Source organism: Lissotriton helveticus, chromosome 6 (genome assembly GCF_964261635.1).
Source record: "Lissotriton helveticus chromosome 6, aLisHel1.1, whole genome shotgun sequence".
Taxonomy (NCBI): Eukaryota; Metazoa; Chordata; class Amphibia; order Caudata; family Salamandridae; genus Lissotriton; species Lissotriton helveticus.
Genome location: NC_136067.1, coordinates 1517347092 through 1517372924, shown reverse-complemented (window position 1 = coordinate 1517372924; position 25833 = coordinate 1517347092). Strand labels below are relative to the sequence as shown.

Genomic DNA, 25833 nt, shown 5'->3' with positions numbered 1-25833 from the left:
AGGTAGTATAATGGAGTGTTCGGAGAGGCGAGAGAGTGACAGTGGTACTAGTAGTAAAGTCCTAGGGCTCTTGAATTAACAAACTCTGTGACAGGCATTTACTTTGGAAAACATTTGGCCTATTGCACGTGAACGTTTAGGCGTTATTATTGCTCGCTTGCCTGTCTTAGGGGTGCTGTCTGTGGGGCTTCTAGGTTTTTGTGGTGTGTGAGCACCGCTGCCACATTTCTAATGTTGATTGCTTTTGTTTTACAGAAAATCCACGCCGGGAAACTCCAGTTGTGGCCCTGCTGCAGAACGCTTTAGGACTCAGTGAATTCCAAGTGGAGCCAGCCCTCAAACACAAATTACAGGTAAGATAAGCGTTTGGATGGGAGGTAGTATAATGGAGTGTTCGGAGAGGCGAGAGAGTGACAGTGGTACTAGTAGTAAAGTCCTAGGGCTCTTGAATTAACAAACTCTGTGACAGGCATTTACTTTGGAAAACATTTGGCCTATTGCACGTGAACGTTTAGGCGTTATTATTGCTCGCTTGCCTGTCTTTGGGGTGCTGTCTGTGGGGCTTCTAGGTTTTTGTGGTGTGTGAGCACCGCTGCCACATTTCTAATGTTGATTGCTTTTGTTTTGCAGAAAATCCACGCCGGGAAACTCCAGTTGTGGCCCTGCTGCAGAACGCTTTAGGACTCTGAATTCCAGGTGGAGCCAGCCCTCAAACACAAATTACAGGTAAGATAAGCGTTTGGATGGGAGGTAGTATAATGGAGTGTTCGGAGAGGCGAGAGAGTGACAGTGGTACTAGTAGTAAAGTCCTAGGGCTCTTGAATTAACAAACTCTGTGACAGGCATTTACTTTGGAAAACATTTGGCCTATTGCACGTGAACGTTTAGGCGTTATTATTGCTCGCTTGCCTGTCTTAGGGGTGCTGTCTGTGGGGCTTCTAGGTTTTTGTGGTGTGTGAGCACCGCTGCCACATTTCTAATGTTGATTGCTTTTGTTTTACAGAAAATCCACGCCGGGAAACTCCAGTTGTGGCCCTGCTGCAGAACGCTTTAGGACTCAGTGAATTCCAAGTGGAGCCAGCCCTCAAACACAAATTACAGGTAAGATAAGCGTTTGGATGGGAGGTAGTATAATGGAGTGTTCGGAGAGGCGAGAGAGTGACAGTGGTACTAGTAGTAAAGTCCTAGGGCTCTTGAATTAACAAACTCTGTGACAGGCATTTACTTTGGAAAACATTTGGCCTATTGCACGTGAACGTTTAGGCGTTATTATTGCTCGCTTGCCTGTCTTTGGGGTGCTGTCTGTGGGGCTTCTAGGTTTTTGTGGTGTGTGAGCACCGCTGCCACATTTCTAATGTTGATTGCTTTTGTTTTGCAGAAAATCCACGCCGGGAAACTCCAGTTGTGGCCCTGCTGCAGAACGCTTTAGGGCTCTGTGAATTCCAGGTGGAGCCAGCCCTCAAACACAAATTACAGGTAAGATAAGCGTTTGGATGGGAGGTAGTATAATGGAGTGTTCGGAGAGGCGAGAGAGTGACAGTGGTACTAGTAGTAAAGTCCTAGGGCTCTTGAATTAACAAACTCTGTGACAGGCATTTACTTTGGAAAACATTTGGCCTATTGCACGTGAACCAACACGATGACAGTGTTCAGTTAAATGAACTTACTGCAAAACCACCACCCACCAAGCTCAAAAGTAGTAAAAAAACAGGTATGCTCAGATAAAGTTTGAAAAAGTATATTTATATCCCTAACAAAATAATCTCCCGCAAGACCCTCCCTAACCCCAACAAATAAATAGTCCTTCAAAAGTCCCCAAAAAACCCAACTCCCAATTCCCACCCCCCAAAAGTCTCTAAAAAAGGGGCAAGGGACACTCTAGGGATGCAAGGTGTTGAGTTTGGCCTCCAGGGCATCATGCCTTAGGGCCAGGGCATCGTACTTCTCCTGGAGGGTGGCGTGATCTAAGCGGAGGCCCTCCACCACATTCTGATACTCGTTCCATTTCTGGACCTCCGCCTCTAGGTCGGACACTCTGCGGAGTGCACGGCGCAAGCGAGCCTTAACAGTACTGTGAGGTGCAGCCTTTGCTGCTCGGCGGTGGCGTCTTCCAGCACGGCTCCGGTTCGCTGGAGCACTGCGCTTACCGGCAGAACGTGGGGTCACGGAGGAGGATGCAGATGTTACATTTCATGCACTGGAGTGCGTGTCGTCCCCCTCCAGTTCCACCAGCCGCCGATATTGGGCAACAGTGGCATCCAGCCTCCGTTGCCGGGCCAGTACAGCCTTCATACTCCTGCTCGGTGTTGAGGTTTTAGTATGACCAACTATATGAAGAAAGAAAGACATAATCTGTAACCAATGTTCTTTAAGTATATGATTAACACAAAAAGATTCAGCAGGAAGTTGTGTCACAGTACAACTAGCAACTAGCCAGCGCAGTACAAAACTATTCAGGCCAGTATCATGGGCGTCCGCAGGGAGGGGCAAGGGGGGGCGCTTGAATCACCATTTCCCTTCCCACAACTCACTTGTATCCTTGGTTTGGTGCTCTTTCATATGAAAGAGATCTGGCAGAAGTGAGTGACTTTTCCTCTGAACCGTTAACCACACCAGCAACCGTATCATCTGCACCAGGCCCAGGCGATATGTCTGTTTCTCTCTCTCTCTGTCTCCCTCCCTCACCCTCCCTCTGGCTCCCTCCCTCTCTCTCTCTCTCCTTCTGTCTTCCTCTCTCTCTGTCTCTGCCTCTATCTGTCTGTCGGTCCCAGCCTGCTGTAATTACCATATTGTAATTTGTCACTGGGCCACCACTGGATACACATCATATCCTATTTAAGAGTCAGATAGTACCATGATCCAGCTTACCTGTACTCGCCACTGCCACTGTCTCCTTCCTCACAGTCTGTACTTCTTGGTCCGACTCCTCTTGCGCCGCATTCTCCCTATAGCTGTCCTCGGACTCAGAGTCAATGATCACCACCACATCCGAGCTGGCCCCGCCACCAGATGTTCCACCTACAAAGTAGATTTAAGAATGTTAGATTACACCACTCACTAGTATTTGGTCTAGGAATGAAGAAATGTGAAAACAACAGAAAAATTAATTGACTGTCTACTCTAGTCTAAAGTAAAAATGTCCATCCTTCCAGGGAAGGTTGTTGTCTTGCTGCATTTTTTTGTCATAATTGATGAATGCTTGATTAATTTTAACACACATCATTTTTCTTTGAACAGACAGAAACTGGACTTCTAAGGACAAGAGCAACATCAACTTCAAACCAGGTGAAAGCTCGGCTCGACCACAAGAAATGTGTTCCATTACTCATCAACTCAGCACCAAGCACTTTTCCATTTCCAACTAACTTTATTTTAATATATGTGTTTACTTTTACTTTTAATAAAGCTTTTAAACTTGAATAGACTCTGTGGTTTTTGGTCCTCCAGACTAGAGTGACTGAGCGAAAGGTTTTGCAATTTTTGCAAGGAGGATTCCGTGCCGCTGACACTACCAGGTTTATACAGTGTGCCAAACACGCCACTCTGATATATTATTACTCTGGTCTTTGGTGTCCATAGTTCGGTTTGTGGAGAATTGTCCCTGCAACAGTAGTATTATTGACTTTGCTCCTTTCTAAACACTATTTCGAAAAAATTAAATTAGGAACGCTTGGACAACAATAGGTCCTCTATATTTAAATGAAAACTTACTGGGGACAGCAAAGGAGCACTCGCCGCCCTGGCCTGCATCCTCCTCCTTTGGAGCCACTGCATCCGCTTTTTCTGTCCGCTTGCCCCTGGGCGGACCTGACGTACAACATGAAAGAAAGAACAGAAAACATTGATGATTGCTGCTTGTCGATGTCCTTGTCAACCAAATCAAACATTTAGAAAGAACAAGAACCAACTATTTCATCCAAAATGAGGGCTACAAAGGAAGGACTGCACCTGAGCCTCTACTCTAGGGGCAGATTTACAAGCCCCTTGCAGCTCTTTTGCTCCGTTCTTGCGTCACTTTTGTGACGCAGCGCCACAACAAGAGAGGCGCCATGGTGTGGCGTATATTAACAACGTGACGCATATGGGAGATGCATCCCATTCTAAAGCCCTGCGCCATTAGGGAGCGTTCCAGCGCAAGGGAGGGCGTTCCTGCGCAGGAACGCATGCTAAAAGTGGCTATGGGGAATATATAAAATTTCAATCAGTCATTTAGGACAATGATGCGTCACTGAAACCCTGCGCCTGCATGAAGCAGACTTACGGCTTGACGCAGCATTGCTGGAGCTGCGCCATCGTTGCAACGCAACTCCATCTATGAGCCGCCTTTACGGCACCGATGCGCAACGCTTCGGTGACGTTTTGGGACCATGGTGTGCCGCATTGTAAATACGGCGCACCATGGGTGGTGCTGGCGTGCCGCACACTTTGCAGGGATGCGCAGGTAATTGCTAATCTGACACTTAGGGGCATACTTACGAGTTCTGAGCTGGACACCTCCAGATGTGCACCAGAACAAATGCGTAACGCAAAACTAACCTTGCGTCACGGCAGATGCGCCGCAATTACAATGCGGCAAACCCTGGCGCAAGGGTAGGCAGATGCGTGACGCATCTCGTGACGAAAGAGAGGCGCATCTCTAGAGTCGCGTCGCAGGCGCGATGCAACTATAGCAATGCTCAGGGCTGCCCAATACTCAACATACCGCATCAGTCCTTACGCCTGCTTCAAGCAAGCAGGCATAAAGAATTGACGTAGCAGCGTCGCGGAAGTGCCTGCGTTAAATCTTGTAGATTTCACACAGGCACTTTTGGGAGGCGCACAGCTGCCTGACCGCCACCCCCCACCCCCCACTCCCCCCCTGCGTGGGAACGCACCCATTGTGACGCAGGCCCAGGCCTTAACGTGGCGCATCTCCCTAGATGCATCACGTTGTACATGACTCGCAGGGATGCGCCACGTTTACGTCGCTGTGCGTCAGGTAAGGCAGCGTAAACGTGGCACAAGGGGCTTGTAAATCTGCCCCTTTGTGTCTAGCATTACGCAGTTCTGTAAAATACACTCATACATTACTCAGCCCAATTAAATGAACACAAAATAGAAAACAAATAAGCAGTGGCACCGCCACAGAGAAGGAGAACAGTGCACCTGAAATGCACAGAAGATTTTGAAATATTAATTTACCTCTGTTATCAATGTAATCAGCAGCATTATTGCTCTTTGTAAAAAAGTTAAAGCAAACATTTGCAATATAACACAGTCACACAGAGCAGGAGAAAAAACAGAGTAGTGAGTGATGAAAAAATTGCTACTACTACTCACCAAGCCCGGGGACCTCCACTCCCAGCACGTCTAGCAGGTCGCGCTCTCGGTCCAGGATATCGGTCCAGCGGTGGGTCACTTGATTGTAGGTGCGCTGGACCCCCGTGATGTTAAAAAGGGCCCGGCACACCAGCCCCCACCGCTTCCGTCGCTCCTGGCTGTTGGTATAACCAGCAGCGATCCTGCCGCCTGCCGCGATGGTCCTGGGGAGACGGCGCTGCACATAAAAAACGAGTGAGCCCACCTCCTCAGGGCTGAAGATCTCCCGGGGCACCACCATTTCCGCCCTCAAGCGGCCACACGGGAGCCGGGCACGGGCTGCGGTGCCAGTCTTGGGCAGCTTGACAGCTGTCTTCACCATGTTCTGGGCAGGTGTTAGCAGTAAGGAGACAAAATGAAAAAGAATAAGAGTAGGGAAGAAGGAAATAAAAGTTTTAAAAAGTAGTTGAAAAGTAAACAAAAGTAGCCTAAAACACAAAAATATAGACCTAGAAAAATAGAGGGATAGAAAAAAAGTTAAATAGATCAAAAAAATATCAAAACAAGCAAAGGATGGCAGAGATATACAGAGGATAGAAACACCATACCCAGACACATAGGAATGAATGAAAAACAAGATGGCGGCCCGAACACGTGCGTGTAAGTAAGTTCGCACGCGATTTCTCTCGCGAACTCGTGCGAACTTGCATTCGCAAGGCGCTCATTGCGCGAGATTACACATAGCGGGCGGAAACGGAAATACGTCACGCAAACAAAATGGCGGCGCCCATACTCAACCTTGGGGTAACTCGCACGAGTTCGCGGCTTCCACGGTCGATTTCGCACGACGCCGCGCCTCGCGAATAGGGCGAAATTACCGAAAAACGAGTTTTGCAAAAGCAAAACCAACGAGCAGGTGCAAAAGTTCGAGCTCATCATTTGTAACCATTTACCTGTAGTGCTTCCTGAAGGGGCCCTCCAGAATCCGGTTGCCTACTTGCAACTATTGTGTGACCCTGCTCTGACAGTCACAGAATAGTTACAAGTATGCCATTGCATCCTGTTATTGCAACAAAAAGGAAAGGGAGCAGACAAGCAGGTGCCAGCCTTCATTAATGTCAGTTGGGGCAGGGCAGGTGTTGTTGTTTGCAAAACTTAAAGCACTTAGCAAGTGTGCTTGGCTTTGCCACAATAATGTACACTCACTGGTCAATCAGAGGGTGCTGTGATGACACCGAGGGTGGCATGGGTGTGCCAGCCAGAGGGTGGCATGGGTGAAAAAGAGTGCCAGTGTTGACAGAGGATGGCAGTGCTTTGCTTTGCCCCAATAATGTACACTGGTGAACCAGAGGGTGCTGTGATGACACAGAGGGTGACATGGGTGAGCCAGAGGATGGCATGGGTGACCAAAGAGAGTGCCAGTAGTGACAGAGGGTGGCAGTGATGAAGAAAGCCTTGCAAACAGGCTGGGCACGTAGAAACAACAAGTTCGCTAAACTGGCGACCCGACAAGTAAGTTCGCAATTTGCGAAATTGTACAAAACCCTCGCGAAGTAGCAGAAACCCGTGCGAACACACACCCCCCAAAAAAATACGCAAGCAATCCGCAAATACGCAAATCCGCAAATTCGCGGATTGCGAATCCGCAAAATCCGCCCATGCTTAGTGCACAGCAGACCTTGAGATATGCTATATCTGAACGCATTACCGAGAGACCCAAGCAGAGGGAAGTGTATAGTACAAAACAGAGGACGCTTCCTGTTCTGAGCAGTGGTGAAAAGATCCATAAACGGTATCCCAAATCTGGAGAACATCCCTTTGAGTACTTCAGTGTACAGCTCCCACACGTGGCCCTCCAGTGAGAGACAATACAGCACCTGCTGTCACACTGAGGGAGCCTGCTAGTTCAGTCTTTCCCAGAAAGTCTACCAATCTTTACCCTCACAAGAGATCACCTCCCAACATAGGCTCTACACCACCCTTTCTGACAATACCATAGCCAGTCATAGAGGTGTCTGGAAGAATATGAATGTTGCTCCTTTGGATGAAATTAACAAAAGCCTCCATTTCAAGACGGATTGTAAACACATCTATGTACAGGCTCTCTTCCGATGCTGCCCAAAAGACCGCACCATCATGTCACCCAAATACTTACCCCACCCCAGTGAGGAGACATCTGTAATCATGGTACACTGAGCCAGCGGAAGGTTGGTAGACTAATCGACCAAAGGTTTGGAGGTATCCATCTACCAGTGCTAATGCGGATGAAAGGGGTGGAGATCTGCATCTCTGTCTTGAGATTCCCCTGATGCTGTGGGAACTATGACCTTCATCGCCACTGAAGGGTCTTCATTCCCTATCTGGCGCATGGCACCAACAAAACGCTAAAGGCCCCGAGGCCCAGTAGACACAAGACCCGCAGAACCAGGATCCAAGACAAAGGCAAAAACCTTGGACTCCTCTCCCAAATATATGCGATCTTAGAGGAAGAGGAAACGCCTTGACGTGGATCACATCTAGTACAGTCCTTTATAAAAGTTATCAAGTAATTCCATAAACTGGAAGAATTGGAATATTACAATAAGCATGCTTGAGATTCAGGAACGCCAAAAAATCTCATTCATTTGGCCAGTAAGACTTAGCTCAGGAACAGCACTTCGATGGCTCCTTTGTTGAGTAGAACAAGAACTTTGGACTCCAAAATTAAACCGTGTGGCATTTTTTTTTATTTACTGCTGCAAGATGGCATACGCTACTTGTATCAATAAAAAAAAATGTAAAGATGAATGAAAGAGGACTTACAAAACGAAGTGGCCAGGCTGCAAGTGGGAGCTAGCAGACCCTCCCAAAAAACAGGGACAATATATATGCAAGATCCAACCACCGGACCAGCAACCAGTAATGCCAACTGTGATCGTAGGAATGACAGAGCGAACAGCAGCATCCAGATGGCCACTTGATCGGCGCGCGCTGACCTCAAAATGGCGGCTACCCGTGAATCGATGTAAGCAGCCTAACAGGGCTGACCACACCATCATCAATCCACGGTGGTGCCACGCAACAATGCCATGCCGGTGGTTGCGGCAGCAGCAGAAGTGAAACGCCTCCCTCCATGCTCACGAAACACAGGTGCGGGCATTGACATACCCACCGTGGAGGAGTCTGCAGCGGCACCATTGCAGAAAGAAGAAAGCCGAGGCCAGGCGTGCGGCTGAAGCGGAAGCCTCACCACAGCAGGAACGGGGCACGCTGGTCTGTGGGTGAGTTCTGCGGGGCGGACGAAGAAAACAGAGGAGGCGCGCCCAACAACACTGCAGGACCCAGCGGTCCCTAACCTGCTGCCAACACATGGAAAGGACATCAACGGACAAGCAATCAGGGAAGCCGAAACAAAGAGGCAAGGGGCTTTGGGGCAGCCGGCCACCCAGTGAGTCCCAGCTCTTCCCCCTTTCCTCCCACCTCCCCCGCATCAAGCATCAGAGACCAAATACGTGATGATCGCTGGGGGTTCTGGAGGGGTCGTCGTGAGCTCCGGTGCTGCAAGAGGAGAGGGAGGGACAGACTCCCCCCCCCCCTCCAACATTCCCAGCATAGAACCGAGACTTGCGCCAGATAAGGCCTCCAAGAGAGTCAAACACAGCCACCTATCGGGGTGAACCACCAGTAGAAACGGGCCTAGAGAAGCCAAACTACAGCCCTGATGTACCACAGCCGAGTCGAACCAACGGAGGCATTACACCCCAGCGGGGAACTCCCAACACAACAGATGTGGAGGGAGCCAGGGAACAAGAGCCACAATTCCACCTTCCACGGCACCGCTACACGGTGAGAGACTCCCACCGGGAGTGCCAAGGAATGAGGAGAGTAAATTCAGGGTTGTCTACGAATTGGGGAAGGCTCAACCAAGTAGCCACGGGCGGAAGATCCCCCCACACCCATTACCAATAAGATAAATGACTTGCCAAGTCTACTAAAGAGGCCCACCAACAACTATCTGTGGGCATAAGTAGCCCAACTAGGTATTAGCCACAATCAGAGCACTAGAGAAGCATTGAGACACCAAACCACAAACAAGAACAGCAAGACCACCACCTGCATACGACCATGGGAAGACCACGAGCGACTGGAGGGCCCCAGCCTCCTAACGTGACACGCAACAAGTCCAAAATTCCTGACAATCACCAACAGACCATGGATTCAGATCGCAACTCCACCATGTCAGATAAGCTCGACTGAATCCTTGCAGCTGTAGAGCACTTGTGTGTCACTATGGAAGAACGCTTCAGCACTCTTGCCTCCGACCTTACCCTGCTGCGAGACGATCACAGGAAATTAGCAGACAAAGTTGCAGACGGAGAAAAAGCCCTCTCCATGCTACAACCCTTGGCAAAAACACAACAAGACTCCATTAAAGACTTACAGGCCAGGGTAACGTTACTCAAGGAGAAAACAGAGGACTTAGAGGGATGCTCCAGGAGCAGCAACCTCCGCATACTGAACCTACCAGAAGGGGTGGAGGGAAAAGATCCCCTCGGATATATGGAAACCTGGCTCATATCATTCACACCTCAAGAGAAGCTGACCACCTTTTTCTCGATAGAAAGAGCGCACCACGTGCCAGCGCAACAGCCACCCCCGGGCTCTCTTCCGCAACCTCTGCTAGTCAAACTCCCCACTTTCGTGACAGGGACACCATACTGCGAGCTGCCAGACAGAAAGGCCCCATCACTGTGGAAGACAAACAGGTCATGCTCTTCCCAGACTACTCCAGATCAATACAGCGATGAAGATCATCGTTTCTGGAAGTGAAAAGATTCCTACACGAAAAGAACATCCAATACTCTCTGCTATTTCCAGAAAGACTGAAAATAATACACAAAGAAGCTACAGTCTTCTTCACTGATCTGAAGGATGCCCTAGATTGGCTAGAACTGAATCTGCAAATTAACCCTAGCTAGAGAAATAACCGAAAGCACCAAATAAATATGTCCAGACCCCCACACTGGCATGTAAAGGGCGCTTGGGGTCAATCAGGGTCACAACTGCAAAATACCACACTGAAGTCTCCGAACTTGGAGCAAATTATAGCAGAAAGACAAAAGGCCCTGCAGGTGGCAGAGGAGCTGGTGGCTTGTCAGCCTCAGAAAACGAAGACGACCCTCACATCTTCACACCGGAAGAAGATCCCAACGACTCAAGCAGCTCCTACGGGAACTCAGAGACTCTACCAACAGTGACCCCGCAAACAGTAGATACACTAATATAGCCAGAACAAGCAGCAGCCTGCACCAGGACTCACTCTCTCAATAATCCTGCGGCAACGCCCCTGATGTCACCAAAAATGGACAATTAATGGTCATGACATGCACATGCATACTTACACCCAAGGCCCCTACAGGCCATGCACACAGACTTACGGGCCCTCGATCCCCCCTGTGTAGGAGCCCTGGAACTTCATGCGGGCCACAACCCCCCCACGAAACACTAGAGGGTACTCGTTGGTACCAGTTTGGATGTGCTGTCGGTTGCAGCAGATCCCCAGTATTGGATCTTCAACCAGTTACAGTTATGGTTCTATCCTGCACTACATCCCAACCCAATACTCATCCATGAACACAGGGCCACGAAATCCAGCGACTCACTCAGGCCAAGCGCTAGGTGCAACAATGACTAACCCAGGGATCCAGTCATGATTCACCAACCTTCTCCGCTCCCCCACAGGATCCACGCACCTCCATGACGCCACCACCGGACATTAAATTCCTCACCCTAAACACCCGCGGCATACTTATAAAGCACGGAAACGCTACGTGAACCACGCATACATAAAGTGTCAAGAAGTGCAGATATTACTACAGGACACATACCTCACTCGGGGATGAACTTTAAAAGCGCTGGTGAGGCACATTTTGCGCAACGACATTCAGCCTTTGCAAGAGGGGCACTGGTATGGCTCAGACCAGGGACTCCCTTCCTAGAGACGAGCAGAAGAGTAGACAGAAGGAAGATACGCACTACTGGCAGGCCTATTAGACGGCCAGCCAGTGTTAAGCAGCAGTATCTATGTGCCTAATTCGGAACATTGAAAATTTCTGGGAGGCCCTAACAAAAGTTCTGGCCTAATTCACAGCCTCACCATGGATCCTGGGAGGAGACTACAACTTCACACTAGACCTGCCTCTCGACAGGTCCCACCCTCCCATCCCAACTTCCCACGCACATGCGTAAACTGCACGCTTTCGAGCTTGGTTGAATCACTGGTCATTAACAGATGCCTGGCGACACACACTCGACAACCAAACTCTATTCCTTCCACTCCGTCCCCCACAATCTACTGGTGCGACTAGATTTGTTCCTATGCACACCCACGATTCTCCCCATGATCCAACATTTGGACTACCTGGGCAGAATACTCTCAGATCATGATGCACACATCGTAACCCTCCGGTGGCGCCCACCCTCACCACCGATCCCTACGTGGCGATTACAGTGGGATTGCCTTGAAGACCCGGCGTTCAGACATGAACAGCGAGACAGCATCCAAAACTTTTTTACCAAAAACGCACACACTACATCATCCAGAGCACTGGAATGGAAGGCCTTCAAAGTGGTCATGAGAGGAGCCTGCATCAGACAAATCACGGGTGTGAGAAGGACACTAGAGCAAACCATACAGTCGACAGAGACTGGCGACACTAACAAAAGAGGCGCACAGCGGCGCGATGCCCCTCACACAGCTGGCAGAGGTTAAGACCAAATACGCGGAAGCCTGCGCAGACTTACGTAGATATAACTTAAGAGCATACACCGCTAGAACCCACAGAGAGTGGGACCGAGCTGGGACCCTGCTTGGCTTGCTCATTCGGCAAAACCAAGATCTGCAACCAGTCACCAGCATAACCACCTCAGCGGGCCTCATCACTCACACACAAGCAACGGTCATTCAGGCCTTCCATGAATACTATACAGAACTATATAAAGAGCCAGTACTAGATAGGGAGGAACACATAAACAAGGTCCTGAATCCCATCAGCATGGCACGCCTAACAGCCTCAGATAAGGCCACGCTGGACCAACAGATCACGCCGACAGAAATCAAAACTGCGATCCACAACCCAGCCACCAACAAAGCCCCAGGCCTCGATGGCCTTCCATTAGAATACTACTGCACATTCTTATCCCAGTTAGCCAAAAAGACTAGAAATAGTCATCAATGCGGCATTGGAAACAAGGGAACTTCCTACATCTATGCGTGAATACACACTAGTGACTTTCCCTAAACCAGATCGAGACCCCCTATTTCGATCTTCGTACCGGACAATCACAGTACTAACCTTGGTCTGTAAATCGTGGGAAAGATCTTAGTGGACAGGCTCACAGGGACGCTCCCCAGTCTTAAACACCCCGACCACAGCGGATTCGTACTTGGGAGAAACACCTCCCAAAATATCGGCGGACTCTACCATGTCCAGGACAGAGTGAGGGGGCCGCTTTCCGAACACTGCGGGCCTCATTCTGGGTCTGGAGAAGGTTTTAAACATCCTGGCTTGGCAATATCTGCTTGCAGTGCTGTAGCGGGTGGGGATCGGTCCCAAGCTCAGGACATACACCAAACTGCTGTACACGGGTCTCACATCTCAGGTCTGCATCAGCCAGCATATCTTTTCCCCCTTCTGGGTAACCCAGGGGACGCACCAAAGATGCCCACTGTCTGTTCTACTCTTCGCCCTCACGATGGAACCACTAGCATTCAGGTTTTGCGAGGGGGGAGAACACTGGGGCATCCCTTTAGATGACCGCATTCAAAGTGTGTCTCTATATACAGACGACCTACTAATATAGGGACATTACTATGGACCTGACTCCCCTCTGGACCACACTGGACGACTTTGGGAAGGCAACGGGCTGAAAGTCAACTGGGGTAAATCCACTATCTATCCCCTCCACCCAGACGTTCCCCAATGAGAAATACATGCCCGGGCAATCAGGCTAGCGTGGAACGGAGATGCCCCAAGGTACCTAGGAATCAGGCTATATCACACCCCGAAAGATCTTCTTGAGGGCAACCACTACAGAGCGCTAAGGGGTATCAAAACCCAAATGAACTTCTGGCGTTCTCCACCCCTGGCCGCGATAGGGAAGGTGGCCCTATCGAAAATGGTAGTGGTGCTTCGCCTCCTCTATTTCTTGGCAAATGTGCCAGTAATCCCACCTTAGGCCTTCTTTCAAGAACTTAACTCCCTGATAATATTACTGATTTGGGGGAGAGGGCACCGAAGAGTAGCCCTGGCGACGCTGCAGCTACCAAGGGACCAGGGTTGGCTAAGCGCCCTGTCCTTTAAAGCCTATTTCCTCCCAGCACAGCTGCAATGGCTGTTACGCTGGACGGCAGGTCGCCATCTGGACGAAACAAGTTCAAAATCAGGGCTCTTGACGGTTCCAGTGGTGCACCGTATACTCCTCCCGGGTACCCGACCAGACCCGGCCCACTCTGTCCATGTGATGGTGGCCAGGTCATGTCTGCTGCGGATCCGTCGCCTGTCACACAACACACCTCTTTACTCCCCATTACTGCCGTTACTGGGCCTCCCCCGAGGACATGCTCACTATATGTCCAGAGACGTACACGTCTGGACGGAATACACGCTCACAGAGGCTGAGTCCCTATTCACGGATGGACACCTTGCCTTGTTTGCAAGCCTGATGGAAGGAAGCGGGTTCCCGGCAGGTCAATTTCTTCTGCACAGGCTACTCGTCTCAGACTGTAAAAAGATCTGGAACGTAGCACAAGGAGAACCTAAGACACACACCACACTACACACAATACTGAACATGGGCACAGGGTGCCATTTTATTACATGGGTTCACAGATCCATTATGACACTTATGGCCATGTCACTTAACCGCCTCAGGCAAAAATGGGAAGAGTAATTTGGGCACGCACTACACAACAAAGAATGGCTAACAGCCCCAGAGCACCACAAGAAGGCATCGCGGAACTAGCAATTTAAAAATATCCAATTTAACATACTGCACCGGGCATATTTTACACTAGAAATACTCCAGCGATTCTACCCTGTGACACTATTTAAATGCCCGCGCTGTCACCTACCCAGCGCCACATTCATACACATGCTCTGGACCTTTCCCACTTTACAGTCCTATTGGTTGGAAATACACAGCACATTACAAGAGGTCACAGGCTTAGCGGGCCTTCACATACGGGAGGCCTGAGCATTAGGAATATTCAGGCATCAGAAAGACAGGAAAGTGGAAACACGATTTGCAACATTAGCCTTGCTCATAGTAAAACGGAGCATCACATTACACTGGCGCTCATCTACTGGCCTCCTGATAGAAGCCTGGAGAGGAGCCGTCACAAAATGATGTGCGGCGGTGGAAGACGCAATTGGGCTCGGAATGGGCAATGCTCCTCCAAAGCTTTAACACATTAATAAGACACCCACTGCATCCCAGAGTACCATTATGGCGACGCCGGATTCAGCAACACCCACAGTCCCACACAGAAACACATGCAGGGATCCACCAGCATTCCTCCCCCTCCTAACCCTCATATCGAACACCACACAATCATCCTCCCCCACCACAACCTCTCCGACATATAGTACACATCCTCAAACACCGCAATAGTCGGACAGCACCAAAACACAGCACAGCCTTCCAAAAACAACACACTAATACCATCCCTATGTCTCACCCCTCGCCATATACCCAGTTACATCCCGAGTTGAGAATAGCGTAAGTAACCTATATCTATAGAAGAGACGCTTACAGACAGAACCCCAGGATCAGTAATAGTGAACATAGACTCAGCTTACTTCCATACCTACATTCTGATCACGCTTGACTTAACACATCCAGACATTCGGAAAAACCCAATAGCATCATACCACAGCGACGCAATGTTACCTAAATCTATTAATTGCAATTGACTTTGCTACTGTATAAAGTTCCATGGCTCAGTTATATTAAAAAAATGGCGACTGACATTGGCCACCCTGAATATTTTGATGCGCCAGAGATCCTGGAAACAATCTCTAGAAAATCTCTGAAAGCTGTTTGCCTGACTCACCTGGAGAATAAACGCTGGCTTAAAGAAAGAGAGAAACAAACTGTTATGGAGAACCAACTTATGTTAACATGTCGGGGCATACAACCATATCTGACCCAGATTCAGGTACGTTTCTGTCGGATGCTCTGAGGGAAATGGGCTTAAGAAATTGTAAAATAGCGTTTTTGAAGCTACAACTCTTAGAAAATCAATTGATTCTATTGGCAGTTTCTTCTTTTTTAAAGTCTGTTATTAAATTTAGAAACACAATGTAATTATCAAATTGCCATGTTACCTATATTGTCTATAGAATTGTGATGCTTTTTAATGTGAAACTATAGCAAAATGAATTTATCTTTTTAATCTGTGCTTTTATGATTTTCAAGTTTGTAAAATCGAATAAAGCTGAATTTGAAGCATACTCTGTTTGAACCTGATAAACTCAATAGAACGCATTAAAAAAAAGAAAGAAAAAAGACCCACACTCAGTCCAAAGGTGTGCAATCAGTTTGGGAGAAGAGAAGGGAAAACATAGGGTTTATGGGAAACCAGCAGATAAACTGGAGACAGGCTGCTCTGTCACTCTTATGTCACATCTGTCTGGTGTTGCTCTTGTAGTGATACAGGGATTCAACATCCAACCCCACTCCCATGAAAAAGAAAGCCCACAATACGCCAGTAAGTGTATTTTTTTGTTGCTCTATTTAAAAAGAGGGGAGGTTACCCAGCATTGGCATGGCTATGCTCCCACCCCAACTAAATGGGACAACAGTCCTTCTGTCCCCTTTGGGAGAGAGATGGAGGTAATTACCAATGATCTGCCCCCACAGGGTTGTGGGGGCAGAAAGCCCACCAGACATAGACACAAGGAATAATATATATATATTTTTTTTTATTTCAGTATGGGCAGAGCCATGCCCACACCCCATGTAATGGGGGGGGGACAGTCTCCCTGGCCCCCCAACCCCTGCAGCAGATGGATGTAATTACCCCATATCTGGCAAACATGGGGAGCAGCAGAAAGCCCACTAGATGCCAGGGACTTGTTTTTCCTTTATAGAAGGGTGGGGGTTACGCAGCATAGGCATGGCAATGTCCCCACCTCAACTAAATGGGGCAACAGTTTTTCTGTCTCCCTTGGGGGGCAGATGGGGTATCTACCCCACGGGGGAGGGGCAGAAAGCTCATTGGACACCGGGATTTAAAAAAAAATATATATATATATATGGATGGGGATGGACCAGCATGGGCAAGGCCATGCCCCCACCTCAAGTAAATGGGTTGGTCTTTCTGCACCCCATAGGGGGCAGATGGGGTAATTTCCTCGATCAGCCCCACGAGGGAAGGGGGTACAAAGTCCACTAGATGGCATAGAATTATTTTTGGGGGAAATTTCAGAGTGGGGGTAACCCAGCATTGGAATACTATGCCCCCCCCCTAAATGGGGCCGGGGGGCATAAAGGCTGCTGTACATTAGGGACAGAACTCGTGCAATATTTATTTCGGGACAGCGGCCCCCCTGGGTTTGGGCCTGTGCCTCCCGACACCACGGGGCCAAATAGACTTTCTGCCCCACCTGGTGATGGATAGAGTATTCACCCCAATCTGTCACCGCCCTCCTAGGGGCAGAATCCTCACTAGATGCCAGGGATTTCAAAATAGCACCCAAAAAAACAAAAGGATTGAGAGTCCTACTCTGGCATTGAGCCATACCCCTGGCCCACTGGGGTCAATAGTGTTTTTCTGACCCCTGAGGGAAAATAGGAGGCTTGTCCCAATAGGTGATGTTGCCCCAAACTTGGCCCAGAGGGGCAGGGGGATAGAAAATACACCCGACACTAGGGATTTGAGTTTAGGGCAAAAGAAAGTGGTGTGGACCACACCCTACCCCAATAGAGTCAAACAAGTATCCCCCCTCCCCCACCCAGGGTCAGACAGGAGGTGTGCCCTCAATTTGGCTGGGGAGGTGGCAGGCAGAAAGCCCACTGTATGGCAGGAATATATATTTATTATTATTTATTTATTTAGCGATTTATAGAGCGCCTGGTGACCCGGAGGCATCCCCGCGCTGTAGCATTTGTGGAGACCAGAGGGGGGGGAGGGGACTTTATTTTGGGAACAGCAGCGTTTTCAATTTTTTCCGGAAAAGGAGATGGCTGGGTTCCAGCCTCAGGGGGCGAGGAAGTGAGTTCCATCCTGAGGATGCTTTTACAGAAAAGCGTCGACCGCCGGTGCGTGCCTTCCTGTATCTGGGGACGTTGGCCAGACGCTCATTGTCCGAGCGTAGGGACCTGGGGGCCTTGTAGGGGGTAACCAGGTCTCTCGGGATAGCAGGGCCGAGACCGTTGAGAAGTTTGTGTGTGGTGCACAGGGCCTTGAATTCTACCCTTTGTCGTATTGGAAGCCAGTGGAGGGCCTTGATCGCTGGTCTGGCTGAGACTCTGGAAGGGAGATTCATAAGGAGCCGGGCAGCTGCGTTTTGCGTACGCTGAAGTTTAGCCATAGTGGCTTCAGGAGCTCCTAGATAGACCGTGTTACTGTAGTCTAGCCGCGCAAGGATCAGGCCTTGGACCAAGAGTTTCCTAGATAGGGGCGGAAGTAGTGGGAGGATCCTGCGGATGGAGCGCATGAGACCAAAACAGGTGCCTGCCGTTTTGGCTGCTTGGGTTTTCAGAGACAGCTCGGGTTCCAGCCAGACTCCTAAGGTCTTAATTACTTGTTTCGGGGTGGGTACTTCACCGAAGACGTCTGGCCAGACCGATGAGGGGATGGTGGTCCATTGCTTGCCCAAAAGCATGACTTCTGTCTTTGATCCGTTTAGCTTGAGCGATGACTCGCACATCCAGTGGTAATTTGCTGGAGGCAGTTCGGCAGATTGTCTGGGTGATTGTCCAGATGTGAGAGTGAGACGACCAATTGCGTGTCGTCCGCATAGCTCACTATCTTAATCCCGAAGGGGGCGACGACATCCTCGAGGGGGGCCATGTAAGCGTTAAATAAAGTGGGGCTTAGTGATGACCCCTGGGGGACTCCGCTCGCAAGGGGGAGGGAGGCAGAGTGGGAGTTGCCATCCCATACCTGGAACGAGCGCCCTGAAAGGAAGGATTCTATCCATGTGAGCGAAGGCTGCGCAGGAGGATCACTGCCACTGACCATATCTTTTAATACAATAATTTGATGGGTCTTGCCCATTCAAACATCAAACCCCTCCCTGGCCCATAAAACCTCAACAGTTTTTCTGCTCCCCTGCAGACTAAAGAACTACATCCCAGTGCCAAGCAAGAGGACATTTGATTCTTTTGGGTGTTGTTTTTACATATGGGCCAGGAGAGCTTGGCTAACTCCCAATATCGTCCCACTTGCAATGGGTAGGGTGGCTGCACTTAGAGGCTTGGGTAGGCTGCCACCTTGAAATCCTGACAGATCTAGCCCGTTCTCAAAACGATATACCCGAGGGAATCTAGGGTGGTGTCCTTCGCATGCACTGCACAACAGTTTCTTACCCACAATACTCTGCAAAACTCAAGCTTTGACTAAACCCACATTTTCTTCACATTCTGTGTGAGGAAAACTCCTGGAATCTGCAGGAAGCCACACATGAAGCCACACATTTCCTACCACACAGAATTCCCCCAAGTGCTCGATAAAAATGGTACCTCACTCGTGTGGGTGGGCCAAGAGGCCTTGACACAAAAGGCCCTAAATTGGTACGTGGAGAGATCAACAACAGGGGTAGCTGCGGAACTTGGGGCTGTGCTCAGCTGTCACCCATGGAAACTTACCAACCACAGCCATTTTTTTAAAACTAGACAACTAGGGGATTCCAGGGTGGTGGTGTCTTGCATGAATCCCATGATATTTTCTCGCCCAAAGTGCCTTGCAAACCTCAAACTTTGCCTGCAATTAGGCATTTTCCCTACATTTCTGTAATGGAAACTTCCGGAATCCGCAGGAATCCACAAAATTCCTAATATCCAGCATTGACGCACTTGTGCTGATACAAACTGTGCGCCACTTGTGTGGTTGGGCCTTCTGCCCTTGCCTGGAACAAATGAAACCAAGACCAATGGGAGTCCCCTCGCATGGGCTCCTAGAAGCTGGGATTTCAAGTTGGCACCAACTGAGTTAATAGCAACTAATGACACTTAATCTGACGTGGCTGTCACTAGTATCTTAGCTTCGAGGAGACCCGCTATATAACGAGAGGATGACTAAGTTGACTCTATGCATAAGAAACCTTTGTGTCTCGAAAAGAAGAAAGTGAAGTCACTTATTATGAAATCAATTAAATGTCAAATGTCTTGTAGGCTTCTCTCTTGTACCAGACTCAGGTGGGACTCTCCGCTCAAAGTAGCTTCCATGGTATTTGATTTTGATCGATCCAGCCCTGAGTAATGCCCTTCGTGCCTGCCAACAATCTTTCTATGGCTCTTGGCAGGGCACTGTTAAGATTGCATCATGTCTCTATCACCTGGGCCTCTTTAGCTAGCTGCCTCCTGTTTTCTGGAGGTTATTTCTCTCCCAGCACTGAGCTCTTACAGACCTATGTAAATCAGGTTTTAGGTCAGACCACAGTGCAGAGAGAGTCCTCATAGGAGCAACAGACTGCATCCGGTTGATTCTCGACAGAGGAGGAAACCACAGCCCTCATCCTTCTTCACCTCTCTGGAGCCTTCCACAGTCTTTCATCCTGTCCTGATCAGGGGACTTCATGAGGTTGGAATCCCAGGACCCGTCCTCAAATGGAACTGCACCTTTCGTACTGGAAGAACACAAACAGTCAACATGCCATGATACTCCTCAGAAGCCCTGAAACTCAGCTGCAGAGTCCTGTAGGGTTCCTCGCTCAGCCCGACCCACTTAAACATCAACATGACACTGCTGGCAGACATCATCTGCGCACACAGCATTGACATACTCACCTACGCTGATGAAACACAATTGATACTGAACTGCTCAGATAGAATACCCAACATAAGAAACAAATTCAAATTGTGCATGACCGATGAGGCCACCTGGATGAAGTCAAACTGCCTCAGTCAGCATGGACAAGATCAAAGTGGTGATCTTTGGAAAAGATAGTTCGTTGTGCAACTCTCCCTGGTGGCCTACGGACCTCCAACCCACTCTCACCACACAAAAACAAAACCTCTATATCATCATTGACAGCAAGCTTGCCATGTCTGCCCAGGTCAATACTATCGCCATGGCCTGCTTCCGCACCCTGAGATGCTGAAAAAGGTTTTCAATTGGCTAACTAAAACCAGGAAAACGGTCATCCAAGCCCTCATCACCAGCAGATTGGACTACGGGAACTCTCTCTAATCAGGATTCACACACCAGCTCACAAAAATACTTCAGACCGCTCAGAACACAATAGTCAGACTAGTCCTTAATGTCCTATCCTAGTCTTGCATCACCCCACACCACAGGAAGCTACACTGGCTTCCTATAGATAAACGTGCACACTTCAAGCTCCTTATCCACACATACAAAGCACTGTACAACCGAGTTCCTGTCTACCTGAACAGCTGGTTACAGCAACCTATCAAGCACCTCCATTTAGCTGGACTCTCACTTGCACAAGCATCACACTTACGCAAAAGCAGGAGGCTTTGCTTTTTCATACATTGCTCCTAAAGTGTGGAACGATCTCCCACACCAGAGCCTTCTTATCACTTCTTGAATTCTGCAAGAAGCTGAAGATCCCTCAAGGCAAGCACCATACACCTGCTAAGCACCAGGATACCCTCACAGGTGATTAGGCACTATAAAAATACACATAATATATGTTACTGGTCCAGTGCAGATGGGAAGGAGGTTCATGCTCCTCTTGGCTGGATGGTGTGTATAACCACTGGAGCTCCAGATTCAAGCCACTGTTTTACAGCTGGTCCAACAGTGCCACACATAGTTGCAATCTTGTCCAAGTACTAGAAGGCCACAGGAATCTTACTAGAGCTTCACTGGTTGCCAGTAAATAAAACAAGTAATGTTCAAATCTGATGCCTTACATTTAAAAGCTTTTCTGGCATAAGTTTATGCAATAGTGAAAATATGTTTTTGTATAAGTGCATAAAGACTAAATAAGCCAAATAATACCTTTAAGAACCCATGTACATCATATTTCTAATAAGCAGTTGGCTAACATGTACAATGTCTTGCCATTACTGACGGACCCACTTTTCATGATGGCTCAAGCATTCTGCTTTTGCAGCTACTGAAATCAATGCACCTCATGCACTGCAATGAAATCACTCTGTAAGGGGTGGAATTATACACCCAGTGGCATAATAGTGAATGACAAATACTCTTCTAGGTTATCCAAAAGTTGTGATTAACAAGAAATGCAGGGGGAATCACATCAACAAGCAAATGGCTGTAGGAGACTCTATATGTAAATATATAGATTTTTATTTTTGAAAGCAAACGTTATTTGCTTAGGCCAGACAAAAAGATGTATTAGTATATAGGTTTTTCAACCTATGCAACAGCACAATATGAAAAAGCCATGAATAATCTAGAAGCTCAAAACAGACACAGGGAAGAATGTGAAAAGGTGACCTGATAAAAACTGATCAAATGAAGTAGCTTGTCCATGTGGTTACCAACCACAACAGCTAGATCCACCAGTTCTAGAGCATTTCTTCAAAAAACATCTAGACCACAACTTTTCACTGGGTATGCTTACTGAGGACAGCAATGGCTTCAGGTGGCTAGGAAAATTCATTATAGAGATGGAAAAAATGAAATGCTGTACCTCATACAAGCAAGCTTGATGGAATGGCTGGCCGCACCGAGGATCGTCACAAACTTGATCAGGTATTGCATTATCAAGTCGATAAGCATAGCATATCCCACAGTCCATACTGTAATCCTGTAAAAAAAAGAAAAAAGAACTGAAGTTTAACAAAATAAATGCATTTACGGGGCATGAGATTAATTTCCTCACACTGAAAGTAGTCCCACTAAATTTGAACATATGGATGTACTATAACTATATACAGTATATAGTTATAGTGCATCAGTCCTATATGGGCAGGCCAAGACAACCGTCTCGGGAAGGATTGAAAACATGTTTCAGTTTCAACAAGAAATCCATTGCCACCTTGAGAATGATTTTACCTTGGTTTATTGCTAGAACAGTAATTTACTAATCTAATCTGCCACCTCTATGGAATGTGTGCTAATTTTACTTTGTTCACTGTAATTTTCCACTCAACTGAGGCAAGTGGTTGACATTATTTCACCAATTAACGATGACCACATTATGCCTATAAATTTTACTTTTTAACATGTTCAATTGTCCTGAATTGTTAATCCCCAAATAAAATTGCTCTGAGCATATGCAAAAAAAAAACTTAATAGGGTTTCTTATATGAGATTATCACCCATATTTTTTTTTCCTCATACTCTAGCCTGCTTGATATTAGACGTATAATTTTCCCTGGTCCTTTTCTCACAACTTTTCTCTCTTCCCTTTGTTACTGTATTTCTAGGGCTTATATGCGCACCTCAATTAGTTACTTCTCTCTGGTTCCCTTTCTAATATACCTTTCACCACTGTCCCCTTCTACTAACCCACCAGAGCTCATACGTGGATCAATAAAATCCAGATACCCTACCAACTTGAAGGTACAGAATGCAACAATTACCAGGAAAGCATACACACCTGAAATATTTAAGTACACAGCAAAGACCATTTAGCATCTTGCATGCACATCTATACATTAAATCATAATAGCAAATACGCACTGCAAAGCAAATAAAAGGAGTAGTGAAAACAGATCTATGATTCTTCAATACTAACATTGATTATTCGATATCTGCAACTGATAACTGCCCAAAAAGCATCATAATTCTATATATCGTAGGAAAATAGATGTCACTGCCTACCGAACTGAAATCTGCAATTTATACTTATGAGATTATGGCAATGAGAAACTCATTACACTACAACATGAAAAGGTATGGTAGCTCAAATTGAAAAATTACTTTTTCTCCAATTTTGGAATTCAAGTCCAAGTCCTATTTGGACGTCGCAGGAATGCTGTCAGGACACGTGGGAAGACAAATCACAGTGTGTGTCATGCTTCATTAGCGGCAACCTCTTCCCACCCTGGTAGGACAGTGCCAACAGGGCAGACTCAACCTCCTGATGGACTCGAACTAAGAAGGGAGTTCTTAGATAAGGCATTTTGACCACTAGACAAATGGCGGGATGCAGATAAATTAAAAATACTTTGGGGTACCCAGGTATAACACCTTTAATATTTGGGACCACAGGTATATCTAAAAACAACAAGGAGATGGCAATTTAGAGCAATGGCTCAAACCATCTCCCTAAGCCAAAATGTTTCTGCTCCTGTAGTTAGCCTATATAGGTTGTGGATACTCTTTAGGGCCAAGGATCCCTAGTGGACTGGCCTAAACACCACAAGCAACATATGGTGAACCCAAAACCCCAGGTGACTCCTACCTGGACATAAGTACATAACACCCTAAATTAAGGGGATAAAGGCTCCCCGGTCTAGGAGGGGATGATATCCTCTTTCGTCAGACATTTGTCAAAAGACCATTGTGCTTCGAAACCTACATAGATCACACCCTCTCCCAGCTGCTGGAGGCGCTTAGGGAGATGGTCTTGAAAATAGCTATCGCTTGTCATCTTGAGTAATGTCAAGTCTGCCCTGGTGTCACTGTCCTACCAGGGTGGGGAGAAGTTGTTGATGATGAAGCATGACACAAACTGTGTGTGAAGCTTCCTCTTCCGAAAGATTGGTCCACATGTCCTGACAGAATTCTTGTGATGACCAAATAGGGCTTGGACTTGAATTCCCAAACAGGAGAAAATGTCCTGTTTCAATTTGAGCATTCCTTTTCGTATTGTAGTATTTGGGTTAGGGAGGAAGTACGGTGGCCTAACCTCCCCTTCTCCATTTGCATGTTGAAAGAATGAGAAAATCATGCCACAGTCCTTGGATGAAAATGTTCTCATTGTTATTTTCAATCTACTGAAACACTCTACTAAAATGCTGTCTTTTTTCATAAATGTGTTAGACGTACCACCAAGAAACCATCAGGGTATCCTGGGCACAGTCACTGGAGGAAATTATTTTCATCCTTATATTCAATCTACTGAAACAATCTACTAAGATTCTGACTTGTTTCACAAAAGCGTTCGACGTACCACCATGAAATCATCATGCCCTCTCGGACAGACAGACAAACTCTCAATCTGAACCCCCTTCGCCTCCAAAGGAGAAATTATGATGACGCAGTCAGTGGGAATATGTACAGATCTACAGTTGAGGACACTGCCCAACAATTAAGATCTTAAGAGGCTTAAGTCATTCTCATTTTCTAGAAACTAGAACTCTTTTTACCTAGCAGCAATGACAGAAATATCAGTTATATGCAAATGAACCTTTCCAACAAACACCACCTTCTAACCTCAAGTCAATCTTTGCACTAAAGACTAAACATGTGTTTATGTACCCAGCACATTGTTTGTGGAAATCATAACCTTACATTTCTCCAGCAAGTGAAGACAGTCGCTCCACATCTCTTACAATCTATCCACAATCTACAGAGGTTCTTCTAGGAGCAATTCTAAATAGCTCATTCCTTCTAATTACACAGCTATAAGGTCGGAATCAGATCATAAACTGGTATCCAATCTTACCCTTGTGGATGATACAAATAATTCAGGACAAGATAGGTATCAACCAGTTTCATGATTTACATCTCCATAAGGTTCCCACCACATCATGAGGAGGACTGAAGGGGTAGCCAGTTCTCAAGCCTCAGAAGAGCCCCAGACTACAGGTTACTTTCCCATTTGTGGACTTCCATCCCCTGGGTCACCAATGCATAGGCATCCCCACTCTAGAGTATCTGCAAAAGGTCCGGAATTGCATACTATAGTCTTGAAGGTGGATCACTCAGATGTGATTAAAGTATGGAGTCCAAAGTCACGGCCCGCAAAACAGAGCATGGTCGCTACCCCAACCCTTTCACTACTGCCTTGTCTGGAGCAAGACCACCAAATCTGGCTGGTTCCGGAGGCACGGGGAGTGGTGAGAACAGGAGGAAAATTGATCCAGAAGCCAACCCCAGTCTCAGTGTGATCATGGCCCAGGAGAGCAGGGAAATGAGCGAAGGTGCCAAACAGTTCAGGTTATCTGCAACAATTGGTATATCAAACCACGAGACAATGAGCACAGTCATCTTCTAAAGGCGAAGGACTACAAATATACTCATTTACATCCAATAGAAATGTTGGGTACAGTATGAGGCCAGACAACCCATACTCATACAGGACACAAGGGAAAGGGCATAGGGGAAGGGGACAAAAACAGCTCCATATAAAGCACCTCACATAATTATGCGACATGAGACCTGTACTAACAGCCAAAGACTAGCCCGTGACCCTCTTTTCAAAATCGACAGAGTCCGGTAAG

The 25833-nt window shown here is 47.5% G+C and overlaps 1 protein-coding gene across 2 annotated transcripts in view; it reads right to left on the bottom strand.

The window, feature by feature from the left end:
- Positions 1–25833, bottom strand: part of FANCL (FA complementation group L) — a 370446-nt gene that overhangs the window by 42894 nt on the left and 301719 nt on the right. For both annotated transcript variants that reach the window (XM_078649307.1, XM_078649308.1), the window contains one exon: positions 22131–22247. In XM_078649307.1, the coding sequence (XP_078505433.1) occupies positions 22131–22247 (117 nt within the window). The remainder of the gene's footprint in view (positions 1–22130; positions 22248–25833) is intronic.